Genomic DNA, 26,031 nt, shown 5'->3' on the forward strand with positions numbered 1-26,031 from the left:
TCTGATTCCAAATTTTATATCCAAGAGCACATTCAACAATAACAAGATCTTTATTTGGCTGAGTACTTCTCCCAGAAGACACTATAAAGTTTCTGTGAGGTGTTCCAGCATATACTGCCTTAGGGCCACTGACTGATTCTCAGGATCTGAAAGAAATAAGTATAACTGTTTTAAAATCCTTGTTTAATTTTTTTCTTACTGATGTTATTATTGACTTTTTTCAGTACTAATTCTCAATAGCAGTGATTTTGTAATTAAAAAACAGAGATAGATCAAGTCAGTGATGATAAATATCTGATCTACTGTAATGTTTGCAATATAAAATGGAGGGGTCTTACTGATGTTATTATTGACTTTTTTCAGTACTAATTCTCAATAGCAGTGATTTTGTAATTAAAAAACAGAGATAGATCAAGTCAGTGATGATAAATATCTGATCTACTGTAATGTTTGCAATATAAAATGGAGGGGATAATCGGACACTACTGACCTGTTATTTTTTTATATCTGATTGAAAACTGTTTCCATTTCTGCTCTTCAGCATATATTTTCTGCTGACTCATGCAATAAACCACTTCATTCAGTTTCTTCACAACCCCGTTCCAACTGTCTGTTGTAAAAGAGCCCCTGTCAGCAAGAGTTATCTGTTCCTGGACAGCAGCAGTAGATTTATGTTCCTCCAGAATGCAGTTATTGAGATGAGAGTACAAGCCGATGAGCCCCTCTAACACAATCTGTGATTCCTTAGGACAATCTAATAACACTTTCATTAAAACATCTGATGACATCAGTGCTGAATGCAACCAATCAACAAAGATCTCCCAGAAGTGACGACTAATCACATTTCTGCTTTGTTTAAGAAACCATAAGCTCACTATTATTACTCCTGTGCTGAGGGGAGTAGTTGTTTCTGCTGATTGAGTGCTAAGTAAATAAGAAGGGTCCCAACGAATCAATAACTTCAATGTCTGTTCAATCACTTTTTTCATTTCCTCAGAATCCCATTGTGTACTTAGACTGTCTAATGTCTTGGACTTTTTGTTGAGCAATTTGCCAGAAGTTGATGACACAATGTTACTTTCCACAAGGGACATTGTATCTAACTTCAAAGCTTTTAAGACTGAAGTCACACATTGTAAATTCTCAGGGTCATCACCATAGACACTGATGTTGCCTAACAACAACATAGCATCCCTGATTGTCCATCTGTCCTTGGGAAACCTGTGACCTTCATCTTGACCTTTGACCCTGGAGAAGTCTGCATGTTCCAGCACTGAGTTGAAATTTTCCAATAACTGGCAGTAAGACTCCAACTTGATCTCCTTACTAGAAGAAGAAAGGATGAAATGAGATACACAGGTAATAAAATTGGGAAATAAATCACAGGCAATCATCATAAAATGCCTCTGAGTACAGAGCACAACACAGCTATCTATAACCAAGAAATGTTACATGTACTTTAAGAAATCATCATAACAGACAGTTTAAGAACAAGTCAAATGCAAAGAATCACAATTTATTGTTTCTGAGATGCCTGTCGTTTGAATACACCTGTAAAATTAAAATGACCTGATTTTGGCGAGAAGCTGCTTGATAAGTTGAACCATTTGGCAGGTGAAAATAACAGGTAGTGTTCGTCTTTCTGTGCTGTTTGTGCTCTCCATGTTATCTGTGCTTTTTGTGCTCTCTTTGCTTTTTGTGCCGTCTGTCCCAGGGTTCAGGTAATCTCCAAGCATGGTGCTCCAGATATTGTGGACTATTTCTAGAAGAAGCTCCATATGACTTATTGACAATGACCTAAAAATGAAACATTCAAATGATTTATCTGAAATTTACAGGAAAAGAAATCCAATATCTCACAAACAACAAAGAAAAATACAAGTACAATCTTCAAAGGTTAACCAAAATATAGAAACAATATCATTCATAATTAAGTCCACCAATACAACTCATAAATTCTAACAGGAGAAAGATCGACCATGATTTGCAAATGAAGTTAATTTTTAATCCAATCCTCTTTATGTAAAAAAAAAACCCACTCAACAATAAATCTAGTTTATTATGACTTCTTTTAATCAAAACTACCTTGATAAGATTGATGAATCCACTGAGCTTAGATTGTAATTTTGTATAAATGGTTTAATCAATATTATTTTAAGGTATTTTGAACAAACTTTTTCAGACTTAAAATTTTGCCCACACACAGTACTGGAATACAGATCAAACTTTTTAAATCTTAATCACAACAATTTTGTTACCAAATACCAATACACAGGGTTGTCGCTAAGACCTGTAATATTTATTACCAGGCTATTTTTGCATTTCAAACACATTCTAGCTATAAGCTAGACCCCAAGACCTCCTTCTACTTCTTAATTTCTTCCTTCTACCTCAATTTTTAGAGACAACCCTGAATACATGTAAATTATATTCTTTTCTTTTAACAATATGATAGGCTATCGAACTCGCAAAGCTCTGCACTTATTGTTTTCATACACAAACTATGCTACATTCACTGCTTGCTTACTTTGATTGCAGCATGACTGAGAACCAGGCAACAATCCCATGATTCCTCACTAGGTCAGAGGTCACCTTCCTCTCCTTACTAGCTGCTCTCAGAATATGCAGTACCTGTAACTAAGGAGACACAAAACAGACTGGATTTATTTGCTCGTAAATACTTTAACATGAACCTAGTATATACATGAACATTTTTCCAATATATTGGTCCTTGACACAGGTATGAACACAATTATGTATTTTCAACATATTTTTTTCCAAGCTCATCATTTGTCACTAAGGAAAGTATGCTACATTTTTTCCAACACCTGCATTTGCAAATATTGAATTTCTAAACATCTCGCACAACATTTTTACTCAAAATAAATCCTGTTTGTTCAACAGTAATACCTTCTTCCCTCTTGCTTTACTTCTAAATCCTGTCATATATTTAACTTTGTCTCCTACCTGTGTTGAATTATCACTGATGCTGGACTCATAAAATGACAGCAACATCTTCAGAACATGTCGCTTTTCAAAGACATGGAAATCTGCCGTTTCCCTTAACCCATCTGATAACAAACTCAGCATCCATGCTCTCTCTATCTTATACTGAAATACAAAGCATATACATTTAATAAATCAATTGATGCTCATTTTAAAGTGATTTTTGGGAGTTGATTTTAATCAACTCTCCTATGCAGTTACTCTGGCAAACCGAAAGTGAAACAGTGTTTGGACCAAAGCACAAATCACCACCGCTGACAAGACTTAGTTCTTGAAAATAATAGAAAAATTCGATGTAATGTATGCTAAAGCATTGTTTTTCAAGGAAACTTATCTATAAACACTTTGAAAATAGTCAGATTTTATATAATACGAACAAATTAGATATTTTTATAGTCTCATGTATTCCTACGCCAGTGTTTAATATAGGCTCGTTCAACAAAACGCTCGGCTGTCTCCGTAAATCTCCGACAAGTAGAGAGGCTCTCTTGCTTGTCGGAGATTAACAGAGTCAGCCGAACGTCTGGTTGAACAAGACTAGAGTTCGATATCAATAGTGCTTGGATCCATACAATTTTTAGAATTTTTTCGATTCCTAATACATAGTTTAAAATCCATCTTTAAATATTACACAACATGATTCATATGGGGTTTCTCGAAATTCTTGTCAGAAAAGTCTAAAAATCCATATTATAAAAAAGTGCGTAATTCAAATACAGACTAGAAACTAATTGCCATGCAAGATAATAAATGATAATTGCTAAAATCAACTCCCGTAAGTACTTCAGTACTTTGATTATCCTATTATCAGGACAGTGTTCATATATTGGTAATCTAAATATTTTATGGGCATATTCTATAAACAGATCATATCTATAAATTTTATATTTTTCATGAAATCATTTTTCCAATAAGAAGTTGATGAAATGTAAATAATTTAATACCAATTTATCAGGAAAGCAATAATTCATCAATCAATTTCCGACAATCAATAAAAATATTCACTGACATCTCTGTGATACGTAATTAATTTTTTTCAGAATGTTTAATTTGACCTCGACAGCTGAACTGTTGAAGAAGGTGTAGAATTCTGGGACATTTCCTGTATCCATGGCAGGCTTCAGCAGCATGAAGGCATTCAACATTCTGTACATGTGTTCCTCTGCAAACAAAATTTTAAGGGATATGAGATCCCAAAACTCATGTCAGTTGTCCCTTTCTGTACAATAAACAAGAATAGAATTCCAGGGTCCCCCGCCGGTCAAGCAGTATACTAGTATCGAGTCTATCGACCAAGGCTGATTCAGGAACTTGACCAAGGTATTAGTGGTATAAACATTTGGTATAAATTTAATGAAAATCCGTCAAAATTTGTAGGCATGAGAGCGCTTACAAGGTCAATTTTTGGATAAAACGGAGTCATTACTGCGGTGAAAGTCCCATAACTCCAACAAAAAGGATCGACCAATGCTGACTTTCGAACTTGACCAAGGTTATAGTGGTATAAACATTTGGTATAAATATAATGAAAATCCGTCAAAATTTGTAGGCATGAGAGCGCTTACAAAAAAGTGTGAAGGACGGACGCACGGACACACGGACCCACAGACACACGGACCCACGGACGGACGGACGCCCGGCATTTCTATGTCCCCGCTCCGCGTTGCGGCGGGGGACAATTATAAAAGATCTACCCTAATTTCAAGCTAATTTAGGGGTTAATGATCTGAACAAATTCCGTGGACCTGTAAATACCAGTGAATGCAAAACCTCTGTTAAAAGTTATCTTCACTTATATTTAGAAAAAAAAATTTATATGTGTTTTACCTGGTTTAAGGAGTTCTGTTGCTACTCTGGACAAGAACAGAGTGATGATGCAAGGAAGTTTGATGTTCGGCTTCTCTATACTGTTCCTCACAATCTCCACAAAATAAAGCACCTGTTTGACTTCTTGGAACCGAGCCCCATGGAGCTGGGACAGGAAGTTGGCCAGGACATGGTATGCAGCCCCCCGCATCACACCGTCATGGCAACTCAGACAAGCCAAGGTGAAGGACAAACACTGGTTCTCTACAAACTTACGACAATCCAACACAGAGTCTGAAATCCAACAAAGGATGGGAATTTAACATTTCATACTTCAATAAATAAAACAGAGTCTCAAATCCGACAAAAAAAAAGAAGAAGAGAATTTAACATTTCATATTCAGACAATTCAGTGTGAATTTTAAAGAATCTAACAATTTTTTACAATATACCAAGCAATTTATCATGCATCAAACCAATTAAATTTGACCCCAACTTTACCGAGATAAATGATAACATGTTTAATATTTTCCATTATAAATTTTTTCTTAGATTTTTTTTTTTCTCTTTTATTAAAACAAATATCATAATAAAGAAACATGTACATCATATATTCAATATATTCATTCACAAATAATTTCCTAAATTAGTAAACATATTATTATTAGATCTAAATTTCTTCGCATATTTCAAAATATCATTTTGTAAACAAAGATTATATTTTAGTTTTTGTATAAGGTTTCTTTCTGACATAATTTCATTATCAAATCTACATTTCATTTTATATTTGTAGATTGTAAAACATACGAAAGATATAAGATTGTTCAACATAACTGTATGAATATTATTATCTTTATAAAAGCCTAGGACTATAGTTTTCCATGTTATTGTGAGATGCAAAAAAGTCCCTACTCGTTTCCATATTTTGTTTACCATTTCGCAACTAAATAACAAATGTTGTGCATCTTCGACTAATTTACATGCATCACATAGTGGAGATACATTTTCATTCCACTTGCTTACTGCCAAATTATTGTTTACAATACAATGCAGTAACTTATAGTTAAATTCTGCAATATTATTTTCATACATTTGTTTAATTTTAGAAAAATAAATATTTTCCCAGTTGAAATCTGTTGTTTCAAGATCAAAAAGCTTTCCCCACATAGATTCATACAATGGGTACAGAAATTTTGAATTTACTAGTATAGAATAACAAAAACTGCTTTTTAAAGAATGAATTGACAATTGTACATTGTTTTTAAACAAAAAATAATAACTACAAGTATTTTTTACATGTTTTGCATTTGAAAAGTTAAATAGTTTTATACATTCCTTCATTGCTTGCTTAAGCATTACATATTCACAAAGAATGTTATTTCTCTTTCTCAATAAATTCATAACATAAGAAATATCATAGATCTCTCCATTCTCATCAAAAATGTCTTTAACATAAAGAATACCATTTTTTATCCAATTTACAAAACAAATAGTTTGTCCTTTATATTTGAACAATGAATTACACCATATAAATTCTGTCAGAATTTCATCTCTTTTTAAATTACAATATTTCTTCTCTTTTTTACATAAATAAAAAGTAGAGAAGACTTCACAATAAAAAATAGGCAAACGTAGTATTTTACAAATTTTGGTATCTGTCATTTTGATAATTTCAAATACGGATATATTCATTTCGTGTAACATGTCATTCAAGCTATCATATGTTATACTACATTTATTTGTTATTCTTTTAATCCATGACGCTTTAGCCGCTAAAAATTTACTTTCGATATCCACAATATTGATCCCTCCTTTTTCAATTTTCCCAATCAGTGTATTTCTTTTTATTCTATCTCTTTTTTTCCAAATAAAGTTAAATATCATCTTTGAAACATTTTTAAAATATTCTGGCTTTGGGTTTTGAAGAATAAATGCATTATATACCAATTTTGAAATTGCTAGTGTATTTATGATCGTACATTTTCCGAATATTGTTAAATTTCGTTTTTTCCACACACTTAAGATTCTAGATAATTTTTCTAGTTTACTCGTCCAGTTTTTGTTATAACATTCATCTTTATCATGACCAAGATAGATTCCAAGGGATTTAATACTATTACGATTTATTTTGAAGCCTTCAATAACAGTTTCGGTTTCATATGTTTTAATAAATTTGCCGGTTAATAAACACTCAGTTTTTTCAATATTTAAATTTGGACCAGCTACTTTACTGAATTGTTGTATAGTCTCTAGTGCATTTTTTAAAGAATTTGGTTCTTTTACCATATTTGTGCAATCATCCGCATGTTGTACTATTTTGTATTCCCTATCAATATGTTCATTGAATTTAAGTCCATGTATCTCATGATTTTTCCTTATTTGAATTGCTAGAATTTCCACTACGAAAATAAACAGTAAAGCAGACACAGGACAACCTTGTCTTATTCCTCTTTCCATTTCACAAGATTTTGAAATCCACCCATTATTTTTTATTTTAAAGATAGGTTTATTGTATATTAGTTTAATCATATCAATGAATTTATCACCAAATTTGAATTTTTCTAATGTTTTAAACATAAAATTATACTCCACAGAGTCAAACGCTTTCTCAAAATCAAGGAAGAGCAAAATGCCATCTAAATTGTTATCCATGTAATACTCAAATATGTCTAATATAAAGCGCGCATTTTCGCCAATATATCTTCCCTTTATATATGCACTTTGTTCACGGCCGATAACTCTGTTTGCAACTTTTTGTAAACGATTAGCCAGAACTTGTGTAAATATTTTGTAGTCAACATTTGTAAGACTTATAGGTCTATAATTTTTCAAACGATCTTTATCATCCTTTTTATGTATTAACGAGATAATAGCATTCCTCTGTGAAAATGGCAGTGTGCCTTTCTCAATACTTTTTATTAGAGAGGCAAAGTATGTATGTTTTATTTCTTCCCAAAAATATTTATAAAATTCTACTGGTAGACCATCTTGTCCAGGAGATTTATTTTCTTTCATATTATATAAAGCTCTTTGACATTCTTCTACAGACGGAGTTTTATCACAATTTTCCTGTTCTTCGATTGTTAACGTTTGACATTGAATATCGGACAGATAGGTATCAATATCATTATCAGGAATATGTTTACTAGCATACAACGAATTGTAAAAAGTATATAGGCATTTCATTATATTATCATTATCTGTATGAACTGTGTCATTCTCATCACGAATCTGATTAATATTATTATTGGACTGATGCTTCTTTTCTAGATTATAAAAGTACGATGTGCTTTTTTCGCCCTTTTCTATCCAAGTAGCCCTTGACCTAATATATGCCCCTTTGCATTTTTCTGTATAATACATATCAATTTCTCTCTCTAGAAGACGTTTATAATTCATATTTATTTCATTGGAAGGTTTTAATTCAATTAACTTAATCTGTGCTTCAATAAAATTTACACGTTTTTTTCTAAGCCTAGCAATCCTTTTCGAATAATTTAAAATGAAATCTTTTATCAACATTTTAAGATACTCCCACTTTGTAATTGGGTCATGCATATCATTCATATTTTGGAGTTCGTCTTTTATGTAAGACTTTAATAATGTGCAAAAATTATCATCGGTCAGTAAGGAAGTATTAAATTTCCAGTATCCACTTCCTCTAGTATTTTCAATTGTATTTAGTTCAAAGATAATTCCTAAATGATCACTAAAACGTGTATTGTCTAATTTGGGTGCTTGACGTAGATAGATACTATTTAACGGATAACATAGATTGGCTGCTGTAAAAACAAAGTCGATTCTAGTTTTTGGTATATTTTCTCTATTACACCAGGTTAGACCATCATTACTAGCTTTTCCATTTTTTAGCCATGCGTCATTCAACGCAAAATGTTTCAAGAGTTTTCTTAAAAAAGTAACACTCTTGTCACTACAATTTTCAACCTGACAGTTAAAGTCACCACATAATATTAATCCATCTGTATTCAAAGTATATTTGTCAATCCAGGCTTGTAAGCGTTTAAAAAACTCCGTTCTTTCTTTTTCAGAATTAGGTGCATACACATTTACAAGACTAAACACCTTTTCGTTAATTTTAACATTAATCAAAAGCTTTCTACCATTTACGGACTGATGATAGTTAATGATATCAACATTCAAATTTTTTCTAAATAAAATTGACACACCTCTACTGAAGACAGAGTCAGAGAGAGCGTGATATTTTTCACCGAACCACCGTGAGTTATAGATATGTTCATTTTCCTTGACAAAGTGAGTTTCTTGTAAAAATATAATGTCGAACTGTGCATCTTTTAACCAATCAAATAAAGTTATTCTTTTTTGATAAGTGTTCAAGCCTCTAGCATTTAAAGAAAATAAAGTTAAAGGTTTAGTGTTCATTAGCGTCTATAATGGTTGTTGTTGATTGGATCACTTACTAAGCTATGTTTTAGCGCCTTTCTTGCCTGCATCTTTCCTTGCTTCCCTGATAAACCTATCCAGGTTAGTTTGGTTGTCTTCGTTCGGGTTTCCTTTCCTTGGCACTGACACACTCCGAAGCCTTCTACCACACTTAGCAGCCGCCGCCTTTTTCACAATGAGTCCTAGCTTGTTATTCCCAGGCCACTTTGACGGGTTGGTGCCTTTAGTGCCAGTAACATCTAGCCCCGTTCCCCAAAAGGTGTCAAACGTTGCTTCCGCAAAAACAGACTTTGGATCGGCTATCTCCAACTTCGCGCGAAAATCTTTCACCTGGTCGGCTTTAAGCATAATAACCTCTTCCATGACAGTTTCCCTCTCCTCATTCCACCCCACTGGATCCTTCACTGTGTGACCAATCCGTTTGGCCTCTAGAGCTGTGGAGGACTCCCTGATCTTTTGCACAGCATCCATATCTCCCGATCTTATCGCTTTTGTAAACTGGTATGCGTGTTCAGCAGAATGGTGAACTTCGCCGAAGGCTTTGATTTCACAGGGGTAAAAGTTAGATAAAGGATTGTCTTTCCCCTGGAAAGCAACGACCGTTTCTGATGGCTGTACAAAATGCATGCAATCAGGTGACCCTGGTTCGTGGCCTTCTTTCTGACACACTCTACAGGCTTTCGCCTTTTTGCAGCTGGTTTTTCTATGACCAATTCCCCAGCAGTTAAAGCACTGGACTTGGGATGAAGTGGTTTCCTGTCCATGATGGTATAAGCGGCACTTAAGACCGGCGCAATATACAATTCTCGGAAGCGAGTATTTATTCGGAAGCGGTTGGACATATAAAAATCTGTTCCCGTTAAGGACACTTGTCATACGATGGGTGACGGGGTGCCTAATTTTCTCATATTTTATTTCACTTTTCAAAGAGACATTGAGTTTTTCCAAAGACTCAATGACTGCACTATCATCCACCGACAGGGGTAGACCACAGATGGTAATCTTTAAGACGTCGTCATTTGGATCTTTAGCACCGGTGGAATACGGGTTCGAATTGTACACCTGGACTGAAATGTTCCGTAATTCGAATCCGTGTAAGAGAAGCTCCGAACGGCTCTCCATACTTTTGAGGTATACCCTCCACAAATCTCTGTCTAATTGTATACATAAGATGTTATCCCCTATTTTCCCTTTGACAGCTTCATATAATTCAAAATCAGTAATCTTATTGTTAGAGTCGTTTTGCATTTCTCGGTTTTTAATATAAACCGGCTTATTCAGGGAGAATTCACCTTGGCCCTGCATTGTTTACATTCGAGTAGTACTCACGATTCAGGTGTATACAAAGGTAAATTCAATGGATAATCGTCGATAAATCCAACATATATACACAAAATTACATCCAAATATTCACACAGGCAATGTCTCGCCTTTTCACAATATATACACAGAAAAACTTCTCAATGAAAAACGATTAAATTCACCGTTTTAAAGTCAGATCGACGGAGCAGACAAAAAAGCGTCCATTTACCTGCCCGTCACGTGACAAACTTTCCATTTTTTCTTAGATTGATAACGGAGTTGTTTGACCTTGAGACTTTTTAAACTTACCGGATTTAACAAGGTCACTTAATACAGGAAGAAGGAAGCAGGGGTCATAAGCTTCAGGCACAGATTTGATGTTAGTCGCCACCTGTATCACTCCTGGCTAAAACACAAAGTAAAAATCCATGTAAAAGAGGTAAAAATGATTTTAAAAATAAGTAGATGGTACTTTAATATATATAAGATATGAGGGTTTATGATACCAAAGTTCAACTGTTATACTTCATTTAATCAAAGTACTGAAGAACTGACGGGAGTTGATTTTGTCGATGTTTATTTATTTCAAAATCAATGATATGTCATTTTGCATGACAAGTACATGTCGTTTCTAATTCATGAAGTTGAATTACGCACATTTTTATAATATGAATTTTTGGACTTTTTCGACAAAAATGTCGAGAAACCCCCATATGAATCATGTTAAATAATATTTAAAGATAAAATTTATTCAATCAAACTATGTATCAGTAATAGAAATATTTCTCGAAAATTGTATGGATCCAAGCATTAATATTGAACTCTAGTCTCGTTCAACCAAACGCTCGGCTGACACTGTAAATCTCCGACAAGGATTTACGGAGACAGCCGAGCGTCGAGTTGAACGAGACTATATTGAACTCTGGCCTAGGAATACATACGACTACAAAAAATATTTAAATTGTTCGTACCATTTAAAATCTGACTATTTTCAAGGTATTTATAAATAACTTTCCTTGAAAAACAATGCTTTAGCATACATTACATCGAATTTATCAATTATTTTCAAGAACTACGTCTTGTCAGCAGCAGTGATTTGTGCTGAGGTCCAAACACTGTTTTACTTACGGTTTGTCTGAGTAACTGCATAGGAGAGTTGATTAAAATCAACTCCCAAAAAACCTCTTAAAGTAGGATGATTAAATTAGATCCTTTGGTCCCCAACATTCATGCATGCACTTAGTTTGCTCAGTTTTTTAATTTGTAAAATGTTAATTTCAAATACATAATAAGATATATCATATTAAATGGATCGAGTTTAATTTCACACACTAAATTAATTAGAAAGTATCAATAAATATCAATAAAACATTTCAATATATGTTATTTGAGGAAACTTATTACTTATTGGTTACTTTGGATGAAGACCTTTTAATGTACACATAGAAATATTTTATTTCCAACAGAACCTGCAGCTATGGTTGAAAACCTTTTAATGCTCATACAAAATGAGATCTATTTCTAACATTACTGGTCCCTGCATCTATGGTTCACTATTTCTGTATCCAAATTTTATTATAACCATAAAATTTTACAAGAATTCGTTTAATAGAATTTTATCTGGGACTCCACTTCACCTGTTAGTAGTAAACAAGTTTTATTGTATACATAAAGATTTAATTTTCAGCATTACCTGCATCTGTCTCCTGAGGGGGAGCTTTAGAATGGAAGTCTCCATCGTCTTCTGATCCAGACACTCCATGACCTCCTCGGACGTTGTCTGCTTCGACAGGGTCGCCGCCAGAGATTTCTTCACTGAGTGGGTCTCCACAGCCTTCATTCCCCACAGCATGGGTCTGAAAATTAACAAGGCTTGGTGGTAAACAAATTAACCATCATATATACCTAAAATTATCAGTTTTAACATTTTTCAGTTATTAAGGTGGATCTCTACACCAAATAAGTGTAGGAGATTTTTGTTGCATGCATTTGTTACCAATACTAGGCACAGTATTCAACAATAATATACCTCAAAATACAATACACTATTTTCTAGATAATTTTTAAAATATCAGTCTGGTTCCAGATAACCCCTTATTTATCAAATTTTTAAACATTTCTGTTTTAAAATTCTTATGAAAGTGAAATGTTATTAAGTTTAGAAATGAAAAACAAAAAAATCATGAATGAAGTTTGTATGATTTTTATTGGAATCCACATAAATATGAAACTAAAATATGAAAAAATTCTGTTAAGGCAAACTGCTGAACAAAATCCCACAAAAACCTGAAAATATAAACAATATTCGTTGGTGAATGGGATAAAGAAAAGAAATTGAATGAAATTGAAAAATTAAAGGAAATACTTTATTATTGTAAAAATCTTGGTATGAAAGATCCTGTTTAAGAGTTGTCTTTCTTTATTTTACATGGTCTCAAATATCTTGGGATCAATTTTTTAATTAACAAAAATCACGAAGAAAAATTAAAAAAGGAACAAGTCTATGCTAAATATGTAGATATAAGATAAGTAGTGCTTATGATAATGTTTGAAGCTGAAAAATTATATTATTGATGAATGCATTATATATATTTAACTCTTCAGAACAAAATATTAGTAGTTAATTACAGTATATTATAAATTGCCTTTTACTTTTTTATATACAATAGCAATTATAAACAACAACCATACGCTTATTAATACATACATTAGATGTCCATAGTGATACACATGCATGTGTGGAAATGAAAAACATGCTCCTTTTCAGAATCCTGTCTTTCCCTCATTTTGCTTGCAAATCCGGGCTTCCACTGCTATTGCTACCTAGCTGTATCTATTTAAATCAAAATACATTAGTTTAATGTCAAAGTTTCAGTGAAGGTCTTTTACTGCAAATTTTTTTTTTTTAATTTGGGAAGTTAGGATCAATTCAAGAGATCGTACTACGGTACTTTCGTTTTATATTCATCATACATATATAGTTTAAATGAAAATTTGACATCTGCTTACCTATATCGATAATCCTCCACATATTTATGATCGTCTGTTGCAGATGACATGACAAAAATGTATTGCCAATAGCAGCAGAGCAGGGAAACGGTATATTATTTAGAGTCCACGTTTTCCGTACAAAACAGCTGATAATCAATGTTAGTTAAAAGCTTTAAACAGGAAGAAAATTGACATATTTTCTAAGCGTTTTGGTGATTTCAGTCCTATCTCGTCTCCTTAGTTAGAAGAGTTCAATTAAACGGTGTATAGCTATTTTGTACCACGGCATAATGTTATCAATCCGGAACACAATGGCGTTTCGAACGGAAGTCAGACATGTTTGTGACGATGTAGCCTTCCACCTTAATTATTTAAATAGTACAGAAAAATCCAAATATTTTAGCTTTTAAATTTGAACAATTATATTGTTTACTTTTGTACAGAACTCTTCTCAAAAAGATAAATATAGTCTACAATGGACATGACCATCCAGCCTCTTTACATTGGACAAAGTTTTATGATAGGCAAACAGCATGTAATAATTTTTTTTCACTGATCACTTATTAATAAAGTTTAAGGCAGGATTTTGAATGGGTATTTGAGAAATTCCATAATCTCCAACTGCTCTACAATAAGCACTATGGCCAAATTCTAAGATTTACTGAACTAAAACCATTGTGCCATCAATTATTTCAAGCAGTGACACTTATATGTAGAAAGATATGGATAAAGCAAATCTCCCTGTCTGAACGCAACATAAATCACACTGATTCACTTCACCATGATACTTTACTGTGTAAATAATAATAATGTACAGGCATTTGGAGCTCTGCAATTTATAATATGACTAGCTATTTAAGCCATTATTATAAAGAATACAAATTTTAAAGTTGCTACTGATGAAAAAATATATAGGATCTCGTGATTTGTAGTTGGATATGATTTTCATCCAACAATTAAAGTGTTTTTTTCTTGAGCCTTAGTGAGGGGATAAAACACACAAGTTGGATAAAAATCATATTATATTACAAATCATGAGATTCTATTTATCCCATATTTTATACACCGCAATCAATGTTTACACCGTTTATAAAACTCTACATTATTTTACTTCATTATGCCTAGGCAAATCCCATTGTAAAGTCACAACTGCGGGATATCAAAAAAATATCCAATAAGTCATATCCACGGGATAAAGGGGGTTAACATGGGATGAAATAAAATTTGTTAAAAAAACAAAGAATTGATACCAATGCAATGATACCTAGGCTTTGCCTCTATTCAATAAAATTATTATAAATCATTGTGTACGGTATTTTAACCAAAATAAAATATGAATATTATATTTTAAATCCATATTTCAAAAAATGTACACAATACTACACATCATTCAAAATTGACCTTAACTTCAAAACAAAGTTCATTTGCAGACACAGGCAGTGCAGTAATTAATCTCAATGTGACAGATAAAGATAAAGCTTAGGATTTTCTTCCTGTGGAAGGTTAATTAATCCCAAAGGAAAAATATTGCACAGCCTTCCATGTATACAATGGTAACATTCTCAGCAGTTATCTCTCTTTGCCCATTCATTCTCAGCAGTTATCTCTCTTAGCCCATTTTTCTTGTGCATAGTTAGGAATCTACCCCACTACCCCAGCTCCAAACCAGAAGACATAGAGAACCAAACTTAGCATCAAAATATGTATTTCTGCCTACTGAACTACCATACCAAATTTGAACTTGATTGGGCAACCATAAAAAAAGTTAATAGAAAAAAACAGGAAATTTGTGGACAGAAGAGTGACAGACGGACGGACGGACAGAAGGACGGACGGACAGAGTGATTACTATAGGGCACCCGCAAATTCTTGCGGGGCCCTAATAACATTCAAACAAAATTAGATGAATATTAAATTAATGCTGGCAAACCCTTCCACTCATTACTTAATCTAATTCATTAATCAGAATATTACTGAATAACTTAAATTTAGAATAAATTTCTGTAGATTTCTTCACCACAAAATGGTTAAGATATCACCAGCACAGCAATAAACAGCACATAGAAAAAGTTCACAAACCTGTAGGCTTTTAAGTCTGCTTTGTTATTTTCATATAAAAACAACAGTTTTAAAATCTTTTGGTCTGCAAGAGAAAAAAAACTTTAAAAACTAAAATGTCTGTATAATACTGAATTTCACTTCAAACCAAAGGATCTGTCCCATAGTGACTACCTGTACATACCTGTTGATGAGAGAGAGGCTGAGTAGGCCCCCAGGAGAACCCCTATGTGCTGGGTCTGGCAACAGTTGGGATCAGTCCCCACTAACACGGTCATGAAATCTACCAGAGCCTCTGAAAAAAGCCAAGCAATTGTTTCTTATAGCCATTTTAAAAAAGCATTACATATAGTTTCATCTGTGTTATTCTTGTTCAAAATTTCACACTCTTTGACAAACTCGTCTTTAATAAAATAAACTGTTTTTAAAACAAGTTTGTATTAGATTTATTTAAAATTCACCCAGTGACAACATTAAGGAACATGGGAAACATTTTCCTGTATGCAGTATACATTATCAAAATAAAAGTCTAGTGACAGCTAACATCATTGGCTATTTCTTATGTTACCTTTGACCTCAGGGTGACTCTCGTTGAACATGATTGGTAGATACTGAGAATGACTTATCAGCATTTCATGGAGCTGTTGAAGGGGAAGCTCTGATGATGATGAGGGGTCTGTCTCCATGTTAACATGATACACACAGTCGGCCATTGTTGCCAGAAGCTGCATGGTCAGCTTGTTGGTATACTTGTATCTGAAATCAATGGACCGTGAAATTATTCACTCTTATCCTGCATTAAATCATCATAAAACCTTTGTTTCTCCTTTCATTATGATGGAGGAGTGAAAAGTAATCAACTGCAACAGGTTTCACATGATGCTATATCTAACAATAGGTCATAATGTATTTTTAAATTTCTTCAATTCTACTTTAAATTTTTTTGATTTATTAGAGAACCGAGAACCATTTTAACAGGACCTTGGTCTTTCTGTAGGATGTAACTACCGGTATCTATTTCTTGCATCAAAACAAGTTAAAAACGATGTTACGTTGGTTTCGAATGAAAGATGCATAGATTACATAGCATTAACTCAAAAGCCAGACAAATTTTGTTGATTTCAAACAGCCATGGCTGAGTGGCCAGCAATAAAATAGACAGTCCTACATCACATTGCTGTTTGACACAACTACCCACAGTCTAATCTCTTTTTGGTTTTATATTAATATAAATAAAATTACTTGCATTACTCAGATAAATGTAAAAAGTTGTGAGAGATGATGCATTGAAACAGATACCCACCTGAGCATCATTTTGGCAAAATCTGGCCATTTCTTGATCATTTCAATGTCATATAATTCTTTCATTTCATCCTTCAAAAATATAAAATGTATCAAAATTAAAAGAAATATCAAGGTTGCTCTATACATGTACCATAATTACACACATACATGTACCGGTACATTTAAAACTATACTTGGGCAAGAGAAATACATGTTATTTCATATTAAGAATTCTCCCTTCTGTACTTGCCTTCTTGAAGGACACCATCACACCAATCACAGGATCCACCCATCCCGCCTCCCTCATCTGTTTGTTCTTCAGGGTGATCATGAGGCATGATTGACAGGTTTTTAGCAACAGACTCCGCCTCCCCGTATTCTCTGGATTTCCACAGAATCCAGCAATAACCTCAATATGTTGGTGGGACAGATTTGTTGGTTCAGCCATCAGTTTTGTTATGAGAGAAATAACCATGTCCTCTAGGTCTGCGTCTGAGATTTATTACAATTGATTATCAATAAAAGTGTTTTCAAAAATGAAAGAGTTTATACCACAATCCATGCTATATTACACTTTTATAAGGCTATGCAAAAAGAGTATGTGTGCTTTGCACAGTCTTGCATAATAAACCTGATTCTTAATATGTATCTAAAAAGTTTTAAAAGAAGAATTTGGATAAAACAATTTTAACATGCAGCTAAAACATTGTGTTTGTTTGTGATTATATGTGATAACTACCTAGAACTTTCATCTGGTGTAGACTCAAAGATAGGTTTATCATTGACTCAAATGGAGTAGTTGGCTTCCAAGTAGAAATTTCTGATCCTTCTTTTCCCTCTAGAGAGACTTCTTTCTCCTTTTCCAGGAGATTTAAGCAATGCTTGTATATCTTCAAAATTTTCAGAAGAACTTTCTTGCCTAATAAAAACAATATAAATTGATAAGGTAAAAAGGTATCACAGCTAGTAATTTCACTGTGATTATTGATAAACCATAATAAAGGCTTATAAAATAAGTAAAACAAATTTCGAAAGCTTCACTCACTTCCAGCTAATCTCTCAGGGCACCTGTCTATGTACTGAAGCACCAATTGTAAACCACAGGAATTGAAATCTGCCAATTTTTTCTCAACTATCCAGGATTCGAACCAGTCCCTGGCTTGAACATTCTGACATATCACAATGCTAAGAATCTCCATTCTTACTGCAGAGTCTGATTCAAGACATTGTATGAACACAGATTTAGGCATGGCTACGGTAGCCAATGGGTAGCAGGCCAACACCTGAAGACAGGCTTGCTCTATTGAGACAATATCCAGCAGTGCAAGCAGACTAAAGAGAATTTGGAATTTTTTTAGGTCAAGGGCAGGAACAACAGCATTTTCTCGATTGTTCACATTATTTAGTAGAACAAGAAGTATGTTGCCCTTTTTTTTCAGTGTTTTTGATTCAATGTTAATCAAATCTTTTATTGAAAGTGAAAGTAGGATCAGCAGCATTTTGTTGACATGTTCCTGTGTGATAAAAGTGTTCGTAGATTGCAAAAACTGATGGAGCAGTACTAAAGTGGCTCTCTTGCCATATGTCTTATCAGACAAAAGATTCACACACTTGTCAAAGTATCTATCCAAACTTCTAGATACTGATTCATCTGGCAAGGATTTTACTTCTACTAGAATGCTGCACAGTCCCTCTGTTAAACAAACACCCAAGTCCTCACAAAAACCAGATGGCTTGTTCAGAAATACATCCCTTGATGGGAACAGGAAATAGTCAAGCACTGCTGGGTGAGACAGGATGCTATGGAGGATTTCCCTCACACAGTCCTCTCTGGACCACTTGGGAGGCTCGATGAATTTAACATTGAGGTCTGATGTCGGCTGCTGGTCAGAGGTATCCATTGCATCTTGTCCACTTTCTGCTGAATCATCAGTCGCCATGGCTACAACGGTTTTTAAAATCTTCAAGTAGAACTCGAGCAGATCCAAGTCTTCTGCTCTCTGAAAATATAAGATAATGGTAAATCTACTGCATTAAGTTTTCAAAAAGTAACATTTTTCCAGTACACTGGTATTTGTTTCTGCTGTAAAACTGCCATAGTACAAACTGAAAGTGTAGTACTGACCTGGAATTTCAGAAGAACTCCACAATACAGAAGAATCTGGTCAACAAGTGAATTCAATTCATACAGATTGACAGAATTCAGTCCATTCCTGACTGAGTCCTCATTTTCTTGACTTGTGTCTTTATTTTGTAACACTGATATTAACTCCACAGAAACATGACTTGCTGTGAAATACAGCTTCTTGGTGTCAATCTTTGTCTTCAAAGTCTTCTTTTTCCCTTCCTTTAAATAAAAATATTTATATTGAATTTTTAATTAATGTAGTTTTAAAACTAGATTATTCCCTTTTTAATAAGGAAACTTTTAATCAATCATTTGGTTTTAAAAGAAATTTGAACCATAAGAATTTAATTTTTCTTTAACAATAAGTTGGCTGACCTTGATATCAACAATGTTGTTTTGTCAAGGTCATCACACATCTTTAAAGTTCAATGATAAGCAAAATTATCACGTTGTCCTATTTCTTGTGTTTTTAAATACATGTAACAAAGTTAGATTTACCTTTTGAGGTTGAAGCAAAGATTCCATGTATTGTAGAACATCTGTACTTATCATGTTGCCATGGAGATTTTTAACAAGTGTTGTTATGGTAACAGGCTCCACTTGGTGATGGAGAATGTCAATAAGGATACCAGACAGGTACTGACAGAACACTGAAAAGAAAATTACAGTAAGGTTATTACCAGTATTCATGTATTGAGCTTGTATGATATTTGCAAAAGTTAATTCTTTATCGAGTTTATAAAAATATTCAAGTCAATTTATGCTACATGTATATGTCATCTCTAACTTGAAATAGCAAACAACTGAAATATAATTTTGACATTCTTCTACCTGTTGATATTTCTTCACTGTTTTTATTTGCTTCTTTTATCTTATTGCTGGTCTCCATTGCTACAATCATTAGTGGTGTAAATGGAAGCCTAAAAAAAGAAAACAATTATTCATCAGAATAAAAACAATCATTTGCTACAGTCCAATATGATAGAAAAAGGCAGGCTACATAAACAAACACTGTACCTCAGACCAGTCTCAACCTCTGTCTCATTTTCATCTGAAATATCCTCAAAATCCTCCTCATCCATTTCTAGAATAGCTTAAAGCACAATACAAACTTTGTGAATAAAAGCATACCTAGCTATTCAAAAATGCATTGAAACAGGAAATTTATCAATACACCCTTTAGAATCTATCAATCCAAATTTTTCAGTTGATCAAAGAGATAAAAAAATAAACTTACCATTTATTGCACTGTCACCAGTATTTACACTCCCAGTTTCCATGGCAACATCATCCATGATAGTGTCATCTGTTTCTGCGGAAGCAACCTTTGACATGTGAATACAGAGTCGGTCTACATAAGACATGGAGTTGCTGATGTAAGTTGTGAATGTGTCAGACAGAGGCTTGATAAGGACCAGTTTATCTGAGGACTTAGTAAAGTGTGTCATCCAAAGCTCCACCTCCCTAACATGTCCTTCATATAACCCTGTGCTGTGCAGCAACTAAAACCAAAACACGCAATGTTAATCCTCTGTTATTTTTTAAAGTTCTGCATGCAACAATTATTGCTGAGCCTATTAATGATGTTTGCTCCTCACCAATGCTTGATAAATTTTCCATTGAAATCATATGTCTAAAGAAATGTAATAATGCAATAATTTTGTATAATTATGCCTGAGTGCTCTAGTGAAATATTTTTGTTACCAATTTCTATTATAAGGAGACCTTTACCTGAACTAGAAGATGTTTCAGACTCTTCAGCATGTCAGGGTCCGACATCTTGGACAGCATCTCCAACATCAAGTACATCAGTGAATGCCCATCTTGACTCTTTAAGCATAGATAGTGAAAGTCCAAACATTAAAAACTGACATACTGGTACATAAAATCTTCCATGCATTAAAATCTTACATACCTTTGTTTTGGATTGGGGGAAGGGGTATATGTTTATGATAAATGTAGTAAATTCTGAAATCTAATTCTTAAATATAATTTGCCAGGAAAAATTACCCCTTAATAAATGACAGAGAACTTACCTGTTGAGTCCATGGCAGCTTACGAGCATCTGTTTCAGACAAAAGCTTCAGCAAATACAGTTGAGGGAGCAGCTCCGTCTGTTTGTCATGCGATCCATCATCTGTCTCCATGGCTTCATTCTCATTCTCACCACTAGTTTTCTCCACCTCGGACATTTTCCTGACCCCCTCCAGAAGTAAATTTACATCTCCCGAGTTGTCCAAGAGAATGGAGGGAGATAACTCCTGCAGAAGACACAGGGCTTTCTCTATCTCCACCATGTGCTCTGTTACCAGTACTTCAGGTACATCTGTCCTCAAACAAAATATATATAGTAGCCATTGGACTTGCCTGATCAACTTAAATCCATCAATTTTAAGAAATAGTTTGAAGAAAAAATAATTTGCTGTGAATCTCTCTCTCTCTCGCTCTCTCTCTCTCTCTCTTTCTCTCTCTCTCTCTCTCTCAGGTACTCAAGTAAAATTTAGAAGACAAAGTACCGGTATTCAAGAAATGTTCATTACATAAAATCATTGTCTGGTTGGGTTACCTTCTTTGACAGTCTCCTCCGTGCCATCTGTTTCTGTCCCGCTTTTTACAGGACTTGTCTTTTGATTGGTTGTCTTTTTAGGGAACAAGAGTTCCCTCCAACAAGACATAATTAATTTGCAGTCTGGGAAAATCTATAAATTGAAGCATTTATTGAATATAATTTTAATCTTATGATTATGGATATATATACCCCCCCCCCCCCCCCAAAAAAAATAGACACATTCTAAGCTTAAAACCTTAATATCTTGTTGCATAATGGAAATTATGTTTTTCAAACCTAAAAATAGAATTGCAGATACACTTTATGTTATTTATTGCTTTTGCGAAGATAATTTCCCATCATTTAACTAGTAACTACCAGTAGTTTTGTACCTTTAGAACATTTTCTTTGAAGAGTTGAAGAATTTCCTCCATCTCTGCCTTGCTGTACACGGATGTGGATGGTTTCTCACACTCCTGACTCAGACAGTGCAGAAAGGTCACAGACTTCTGTAGCAAAACACCCAGGAACTTCATCCCCAAATATCGGACCGTATGGTGGGTGTGCTGAAAATGTCAACAAGAAAAATCAAACTTAAGTTTTAAATTTCCCAATAAGTTCCTCAATTCCTGTTTAAATGGATAACACAAAACATACATGTACGTACATGTACTGTACAAAGGGTTATTTTCGCCCCCTGTAATTTTCGTCCCTTTACTCTTGCTAACACTTTCGCCCTGCCTTGAATTTGCCCAGATACAGTTGTGTTTAAAGAAAGATAATTTGAGACTCACATTGGAATTCGCCCAGTCTTAGACTCACCTCCTTACAACAAAGGAGAAAGTTACAAAAATAAAATGGGGCGAATATTTCCCTGTATATAGTATTATTTCACCTTGATTTTATGAGTAAGTGTGGAATGTTTATCATCATATTTAGAACTTCCTTAAAATTTGCACAAATAACATTTTATTTAAGACTGTAAATGTACCTTCAAAGATTGCAAGACAGAACTCAGGATCTGGGGGATGGGTATCAAGTGAACCATGACCATATCCACAAACTTCACGGATGAGTGATGCTGAGTTGATTTGAGAACCATGGGTCTATCGGGTTGATGTTTGTAAATCTGCAACGTGTTACAGTTCAGTGATTGATAACATGTGAACAAAACCATAATTTGTAATTTAATATTTTCGTTACAGACCTTAATTTGTTATTCCTATGAAGCTCACCTCACAAAGAAAGTTCATAGTAGAGCACCATCTGGTGGTGGGTCTAGGAGCAATATTCTTGATTAAACAGGGGAGATAATGTCTGATCTGGTCGGGACAATTTCTGAGGATCTGACAAATCAGATTCTGTACTGCCTTCCCATCAACTGTCTTGGATACTGTGGTCAAGAAATTTGTCAGTAGCTGATTTTGGTTCCTAGGAAAATGAAGAATTTCTGTTTTTAACCATTTATCATTATATTTTTACAACATGCCTGTTAATCTTCAGTGCAAGAATTCTTACAAAATGTAAAATATAAACAAAAATTTGTACATTGTATTTAAAAACCAAATCATCCTCTAATGAATATTGTAAAACCATTTCCTTTTTATCTAAAAAAGATTAATATCCAGAGTTTCAAATAACAAATACTTATTTCTAATTTAATTCTGAATGCAACTCAGCATTGATAATTGTCAGAATAATATCAAACACATTTCTTGTGTTGTGTTTTTGTATTGGAGATGATACTGTAAAATTTTGCAAACAAAAAGTCCAATTATACAGTCATTAAATAAGTTACAGTTTTTTAAAGTAGCAAATACAGTGCATACTTTCCGCCCGTTCCTAGGGTCCTGTCGTAGAAGTTGACACCATGAGTGTGAGAACAACACACCTCCATCAGAAGCTTGTTGGCCAATTCTGCAATCTCGTCTTTGTCTTCCTTCAGTGGTGTATCATTCTGTAGATAAAACTAAATTAGTGACTAGAGGAACAGATGTAATGAAAGTTGTATCAATAAAAAATGTAGAAAAATGGATTTTTGTGTCAAAAAAAGAAAAATGTTCTTTATGAATATAATAACAAAAGTTCATTAATCCTTGGTTTGAATATAATAAAAAAAGTTAAAAAATCCTTAGCTTTTTAATTAAATTAACATAGTTTACTGTATCAATATACATGTACATGTAATTTCAAATGGTTTGAATACGTTCCGTCAACTTAGAAGGCTTGCATCATTTTTCTCTCATTGAAATAGTTATGGTAATTACAATTTTACAATGAAAACTTAATTCAAACATTTCACAGAATAAGTGATCGTTTACCTCCCCTTTTTCCTCCTCTGCATCATCTCCCCCTTCTTCGACCCGCCCTGTCCAGTTATACAGGCGGCTAATCTGGGCCAAGGAGTAGTCATTGAAGAGCCTTAGTCTCTGAGTTTTTGTAACAGTCTCATTTTCTACAACCTGTACATGTAAAGCATGATTAAGGATGTCTTAGCAATATAAAATCTTTATATTAGCTTGTTAATACATGAACCAGGTATAATCAGATCCCCCCATTTATATATTTTTTTAATTACCTTTTCCAACACTGTATTTAAGACCAGTTTAACATCTGCAGCTTTATCTTGAATCAATCCGTTAAACAAAGTGCTCAAAAACCCTGAAAGTATTCAAATTTTAGCATGAATCTTTGTACAGAGAGTTATGATATAAAGCCATCATTTTTTTCAAATTTCATTGACATTAATAATCTTGTTAACTGTAGTTGACCTACTGACCTTTGATGTTAATGAGCTGTTGTATCACAGAGTTACTCCCCACCATCAGGAAGGCCATCATAAACTGAACTAGACATGTTCTCACATCTTGGGAATCCTATGAAACAAATTTAAACTTTATACTGAATGCATCACATCTATTGCTATCTTTTTTCCTACAATTTTATGTCATCATGAACATAAACTTGGATAGATAAGATTATTCTTTAAATAGGACCACAAAGTAAACTACACTGGAGTCAGTTGTTCCCAATTGTGCTATCCTGTCTAAACATATAAATTTAAAGAGTTTATAAGTAAAGATGACAAATGTACAGTTTGATAAAATGATAGCAATAAAAGTACACTTTTTCAATTTCTATCACATATATTCATAAGCTTCAGACCTTTGGGTCCCGTCTGGTGAACAACAGTTGGACATGTTTGTGGGTGGTATCTAGCTGTGACAGTAGAGCCTTAGCCCCACTCTCCCCCAGAAGCACTAGAGCCCCTAGCAATCTCAGCGTTGTCTTAACGGCTGACGCCCTCACTCGAGGACCCAGCAGGTAATAGACGGAGGGCATTCCCACAGACAGGATCTTCTGGAGGATAACTTTACCCACAGGAGCATGTTTGGATAAATCATCTACAATCCGTAATAGAATCACCTCTAATGCGCCAAAGATCCTATGAATCTAAAATAGAAAAATAAGATTAAGCCGTATTAATCTCTTACTAAGACCTATTGATATACATCAATTTAAATAGGTTATATATGGAAGGTGTTCATTTTTTTTTTCTGAATGAAAATGGCATCAGTCAAAGTTGATGACATCTTATTAAAAAAATTCTGATCAATGAATAATCTTTCTATAAAATAATCCGGTTTGTATATATAAATGTTCATACTTCTGTTTCATTTCTCTTCCCACCGTCAAGAAGCTGGAGGATCTCGGAACACTCAGGGGATGATCTACAGTATCCTGCTACAATGTCGTATCCCTTGCTCTCTGGATTGCATTCCTTTGCTTGGTTGACAAATTTTTCCAAAGCTATAAATACAATGAAATAATTTCTATGACTTTTCCTGATGTCAGTAAGTACTACTGTTAACCAACTTTTATTCGTGTGGAAGAAATTTTCGCGAGGTTAGCGAGAGCCTAATTATGGTCGTAAATATTACTCACCGTGAACCAATCCTTAGTCTATAGTTTTTTATAACAAATCAGGTCTGGATAAGGCTTGGTCGCGAACCAGTTTATCAGCAGTTAATCGCCACGAATAAAAATTGGTTTACAGTATTTTAAAACACTGAATGGTTGGTTTTCATAAATCGATTGTTAACTATATTTAAAGAGGATCCAAATTACAAAGTTAAACAAGTTCATATTTCAACGGTTAAGATATGAACTTATTTACATTTTTCTTATATTTTATATTACACTCATTGAAAATTAGTACACACCTAAAAAAGTCAAGTTTGCATCTCTCAGCTCAAATTTAAATCTAATTTCTGTGTAATTGTCATCGTCTGTCTTTTTCTTCTTATTTGGAGAACTATTTCCTTGTTTGTTCAACTTCTTTTTTCTCTTTTTTCCCGGTAAAATTTTCTCTTGCATGGTTAAGACAACCACATGTGCACATGTGTTTACTACATTAACTCGGAACTCATCTAGTTTACTAATCACTTCCGGTTAAAAAATGTTCCGAAAGACACAACATCAAATG

General features: G+C 33.8%; 1 protein-coding gene and 1 long non-coding RNA gene across 2 annotated transcripts; both read right to left on the reverse strand.

Annotated features, from left to right (window-relative positions):
• LOC128183302 (nucleolar pre-ribosomal-associated protein 1-like) lies at positions 1-25,927 on the reverse strand. Its single transcript, XM_052852260.1, has 34 exons — positions 25,769-25,927; positions 25,213-25,355; positions 24,711-24,998; positions 24,325-24,421; positions 24,124-24,206; positions 23,867-24,007; positions 23,375-23,502; positions 22,781-22,976; positions 22,537-22,674; positions 21,938-22,111; positions 21,564-21,696; positions 21,034-21,323; positions 20,729-20,827; positions 20,235-20,499; positions 20,015-20,090; positions 19,829-19,917; positions 19,496-19,647; positions 18,995-19,216; positions 17,915-18,869; positions 17,609-17,788; positions 17,120-17,361; positions 16,889-16,959; positions 16,154-16,341; positions 15,770-15,880; positions 15,607-15,670; positions 12,230-12,392; positions 10,846-10,942; positions 4,834-5,106; positions 4,062-4,168; positions 2,968-3,111; positions 2,528-2,637; positions 1,570-1,797; positions 491-1,326; positions 1-146 (listed from the first exon to the last, which is right to left on the reverse strand). The coding sequence occupies exons 1-34, from the start codon at positions 25,920-25,922 to the stop codon at positions 82-84; spliced, it is 6,702 nt and encodes a 2,233-aa protein (XP_052708220.1). The 5' UTR covers positions 25,923-25,927; the 3' UTR covers positions 1-81.
• On the reverse strand, positions 12,479-13,896 carry LOC128183304 (uncharacterized). Its single transcript, XR_008243574.1, has 3 exons — positions 13,546-13,896; positions 13,244-13,369; positions 12,479-12,822 (listed from the first exon to the last, which is right to left on the reverse strand). It is a non-coding gene; the product is annotated as an uncharacterized LOC128183304 (long non-coding RNA).
• Positions 25,928-26,031: the final 104 nt, after the last annotated feature.

The sequence above is a fragment of the Crassostrea angulata genome, chromosome 5 (genome assembly GCF_025612915.1).
Source record: "Crassostrea angulata isolate pt1a10 chromosome 5, ASM2561291v2, whole genome shotgun sequence".
Taxonomy (NCBI): Eukaryota; Metazoa; Mollusca; class Bivalvia; order Ostreida; family Ostreidae; genus Magallana; species Magallana angulata.

Excerpts from the sequence above, each read along its gene's own strand:
- LOC128183302 (XM_052852260.1), bottom strand. The coding sequence starts at position 25,922 with ATGCAAGAGAAAATTTTACCGGGAAAAAAGAGAAAAAAGAAGTTGAAC. Across the intron at positions 5,107-10,845 it reads AAGTGACCTTGTTAAATCCG|ACTCTGTGTTGGATTGTCGT; the intron begins GTAAGTTTAAAA and ends GTTGGATTTCAG. Across the intron at positions 147-490 it reads CAGATATAAAAAAATAACAG|ATCCTGAGAATCAGTCAGTG; the intron begins GTCAGTAGTGTC and ends TATTTCTTTCAG.